The sequence below is a fragment of the Oryx dammah genome, unplaced genomic scaffold (assembly GCF_014754425.2).
Source record: "Oryx dammah isolate SB20612 unplaced genomic scaffold, SCBI_Odam_1.1 HiC_scaffold_11, whole genome shotgun sequence".
Taxonomy (NCBI): Eukaryota; Metazoa; Chordata; class Mammalia; order Artiodactyla; family Bovidae; genus Oryx; species Oryx dammah.
In genome coordinates this window covers 23,661,819-23,665,999 of record NW_024070195.1, presented here as the reverse complement: position 1 = coordinate 23,665,999, position 4,181 = coordinate 23,661,819, and the positions used below count along the sequence as shown (strand labels likewise).

The 4,181-nt window shown below is 51.7% G+C and overlaps 1 protein-coding gene across 5 annotated transcripts in view; it reads left to right on the top strand.

Annotated features, from left to right (window-relative positions):
- LOC120870511 (BOLA class I histocompatibility antigen, alpha chain BL3-7-like) overlaps positions 1-4,127 on the top strand; it is a 38,557-nt gene extending 34,430 nt beyond the window's left edge. For 3 of the 5 annotated variants that reach the window (XM_040250211.1, XM_040250208.1, XM_040250212.1), the window contains exons 5-9: positions 1,822-1,928; positions 2,360-2,390; positions 2,528-2,575; positions 2,821-2,878; positions 3,751-4,127. In XM_040250211.1, the coding sequence (XP_040106145.1) occupies positions 1,822-1,928; positions 2,360-2,390; positions 2,528-2,575; positions 2,821-2,861 (227 nt within the window). In that variant the 3' untranslated portion in view covers positions 2,862-2,878; positions 3,751-4,127. Of the gene's footprint in view, positions 1-1,821; positions 1,929-2,359; positions 2,391-2,527; positions 2,583-2,738; positions 2,882-3,750 lie in introns of those variants that run through there. The other 2 variants (XM_040250209.1, XM_040250210.1) reach the window with 2 other exon arrangements.
- Positions 4,128-4,181: the final 54 nt, after the last annotated feature.

Sequence of the window (4,181 nt, the reverse complement as noted above, 5' to 3'; positions counted from 1 at the left end):
GGACACGGCGGCTCGGATCACCCAGCGCAATGCTGAGGCGGCAGGTGATGCCGCGCGTGTGAGGATCTACCTGGAGGGCAAGTGCGTGGAGTGGCTCCGCAGATACCTGGAGATCGGGAAGGACACGCTGCTGCGCGCAGGTACGAGGGGCGCGGGGCCGCCCTGATCTCCCCTCGGGCTGGAGCCGGCTTCCCACGAAGAGAGGAAAATGGGGTCCCTGTGGGAACAGCGCCGCCACTTCCTGTGAGGAGAGGGAGGAATGTGCCCAGGTTTTCATATTCTGTAAGAGACGGTGACTCTACAGTGGCCCCACTTGTTATTTAGTCGCTCAGTCGTGTTGACTCTTTGCGACCCCATAGTCGCAGCATGCCAGGCTTTCCTGTCCATCACCAACTCCAGGAGCTAAGCTCAAACTATGTCCCCTGTGTCTGGTGATGCCATCCAACAATTTCATCCTCTGTCATTCCCTTTTCCTCCTACCTTCAATCTTTCCCAGCCTCAGGGTCTTTTCCAAAAAGTCAGCTCTTCACATCAGGTGGCCAAAGTATTGGAGTTTCAGTTTCAGTATCAGTCTTTCCAATGAATATTCAGGCCAGTGGGCCTAGTTTGAACTTTAGAATTGCCTAGATTGAATTCCTTGCTGTCTCTCAAGAGTACTCTCCAACACCACAGATCAAAAGCGTCAATTCTTCGGCACTCAGCCTTCTTTATGGTACAACTCTCACATCCATACATGTCTACTAGAAAAAACACAGCTTTGACAATATGAACCTTTGTCGGCAAAGTGATGTCTCTGCTTTTTGATATGCTGTCTAGATTTGTCATAACTTTTCTTCCAAGGAGCAAATGGCTTTTAATTTTGTGGCTGCAGTCACTGTCCACAGTGATTTTGGAATCCAAGAAAATAAAGTCTGTCACTGTTTACATTGTTTCCCCGTCTGTTTGCTGTGAAGTGATGGGGCTGGATGCCATGATCTTAGTTCTCTGAAGGACTATTAAGGAATCCAGTGTCTTTGACTAAGAAACAGTAAACCATCCCTGAAAAAGTTGGTCAGTGCTGCCCTTTGACCCTGGCCACTATCTTGTGAACCATGACTTTGTCTCTCAAGGCTTGTTCTCACCCTGAGAACATCTTAGGAGCCCTGACTCCAGGTTTTCTAAGTCATTCAGCCTCCTCCCACGTCAGGACCATTACTCTGTATTCTGCCTCTTACACGGAGCCTCCTCCCTTAGCTGTCACCCTGACTCCAGAACTTTCCAAGGACTAGGAGCTGTTCCCAGACCCTGGGGTCCAGGCAGATGTCTGGTGTTTGTGCTGCTTCTTTTCAAACCCACTCTCCCGCTTATTCTCAGGATGGTCACCTGATACTGCTTCCAGTGACCCATGGAGGTAACGCAAAATGTGAGTTTTCTGATTCTTCTTCCTCAGACCCTCCAGAGACACATGTGGCCCATCACCGCATCTCTGACCGTGAGGTCACCCTGAGGTGCTGGGCCCTGGGCTTCTACCCTGAGGAGATCTCACTGACGTGGCAGCGTGACGGGGAGGACCAGACTCAGGACATGGAGGTTGTGGAGACCAGGCCTTCAGGGGATGGAACCTTCCAGAAGTGGGCGGCCCTGGTGGTGCCTTCTGGAGAGGAGCAGAGATACACGTGCCGTGTGCAGCACGAGGGGCTTCAGAAGCCCCTCACCCTGAGATGCGGTAAGGAGGGGGTCGCAATGGAGCTTCCTCTCAGATAAAGCAGGAGCCCTTCTGGACACGTTCAGCAAGGTCAGGACTGAAGTTTGAAGTCTGGGCTCCTTCCCTTTCTTCCACAGAACCTCCTCAGCCTGCCGTCCCCATCATGGGCATCATTGTTGGCCTGGTTCTCCTCATGGTGGCTGTGGTGGCTGGAGCTGTGATCTGGATGAAGAAGCACTCAGGTAGGGAAAGGAGGGAGGGATCTGAGTGTTCTTGTCTCACTGGGCAGGTTTCTGGCCCAGGTGGAAGTTTGCCTTCCTCGTTACTGGAAAGTACCCTCCACACACGTGTGGAATCTGAGCTGATGCTAAGACTGACCCTTTTGTAAAGTACATGTGAAAATGAAAGACAGATTTTTCATCTTCATAATTCAAGCTGGGGGCTTGTTTCTCAGCATTTGAAGGTCTGGAGGGAATGTCCCTGCTGAGGACAGACCTCCAGGAGGGCAGCTGGTCCAGTCCCCCCACGTCTCCTTGCTTCATGTTCCTGAGCCTGTCCTGGACTTTTGGTCCCAGTTCTGAAAAGTTCTTTGTCGTCCAGGACTAGGGAGTTCCTCTAGGCTCTCATGACTCGGTCTCTCCCTGGTCCCCACGTGATACTTTCTTCTCACAGGTAGAAAAAGGAGGGACCTACACTGTGGCTGCAAGTAAGTACAGAGGGGGTGATTCCTGAGACCCTTGTGAGGGTGCAGACAGGAGGCCATGGGGGGCTCACTCCCCTCAAAGTACCTTCTCTGGTTTCTCTTGTGGGTTCTGACCACGTCCTGGTTTTGTTCTCCCACAGAAAATTACAGTACCCAGGGCTCTGATGTGCCTCTCACGGTTCCTAAAGGTGAGACCCTGGGGCGTCTAGATTGGGAGAGGAGTTGGGGCAGAGGGGACACACTGGGTGGCAGGGGTCTCTGAGTGGGACATGTGAGTGTGTGGGGGGCTGTGGAGAATGTCAGCCGTCACAGGACCAACCTGAACTGGTTCCTGATTCTTTTCTCTCACAATACGAGACAGCTGCCTTGTGGGGACTGAGTGATGCTTGGTCCCACTTTGTGACGTCAGATCCCCAGACCCCTCTTTCTCCAGCTGCATCTGAATATGCCTGTGCTCCTATTAGCGTAATGTGAGGAGGTGGGGAGACTGCCCACTGCACGCCCTCCCCACCCCAACCTGCGTTCTCTTCCCTCATGCACATTCCTGTTCCAGCAGAGACAGAGCTGGACCCTCTCCATCGCGGTCTTTAAAATCTATATTGAATTACTTTTTTCTAATACCTGCCAAGAGAGTTTACTGGGAAAGTAAGGTAGAAGATTCCTTCAGTTTAAGAGAGAAAATGAACAGAAGCACCTGGAACCTTCCAGAATGGTTTTGATTGCTGTGCTCAGTCTGTTGCAGGAGGGACAGGAGGAGACTCGGAGGAGCTGGGCAGGTCGGAGCCTGTGTTCAGTCAGTGCTTAGTGCATCGTGGGCTTTGGTGTGGTCACTCCTGGGCTGGGTCATATTCTCAGCCCCTTTGTCCTTATCCCTTCAGTCCATCCTTGTCCCACCAAGACCTGTGTTCACAGGGACTCAGAAGTCACCTGGGCCTTGTCCTGTCTCTAGGATGGTGGGCAGCAAGGACTTCCATCACCATATAGCCTGGGCTCAGGCTAGGTCTTGCCCCCAGGTATTTTTGTGTATATGGGTTTATATTTTGCTTATTTAGGGTTCTGTGAATAATGGTTGTTTTTTGCTTATGTTTAGAGTTCTGTTATTCTGCTCTGTGTGTCCCCCATCTCTGACAGAGGCAGGAATCATTGTCCCCAAAGTCCTGCATAGAGGATTCTCAGTGCCGCCAAGAGAGAAACTCTCGTCTCACTCAGCTCTTGCCAGGCTTCTCAGGCTGTTTCCTGGATTCTTCTTGGCATCCTTTCTGCATCTTTGTTTAAGGTACCAGATTCTGGGGTTATCATAGAGGAGGGACCCAATAGTTTCCAGTCTTCATTCTTGCTGGATTTCTATCTTCTCTGAAGCCTGTCACCTCTTCAAAACCAAACTCCTGGATTTAAAAAGTGCTGCCTAATAGTCACAGCAGGAGGAATATGCGACCTGTCCGCCTGGGATCTTTTCTGAAGAGGAAATACCATTGTGTGTAGAGGGCAGACGGGAGGGAGGGAGGGAGGGCGATCCGCTCTGTGGGAGGCACAGACAGCACTGATGTCAGGGTGAGGGGATGTTGTGCTGTCGCTGCCGCGAGCGCGCAAGTGGCCTGAGGCCACATTGATGAAGATGGAGTACGGAGGCGTCTACTCTGATCGTTCCTTCATCTGGTACTTGCTGTGTGCCTGATAGATATGCTCTATGTTTGCATCTGTGAAACCTCAGTGAACTAACAGCAGACACCCTTTGTTGGCCTCGTGCAGTGTGTTCTGGTGAGGGGGGCAGAGTGAGCCTAGTAAGTGAGGGAA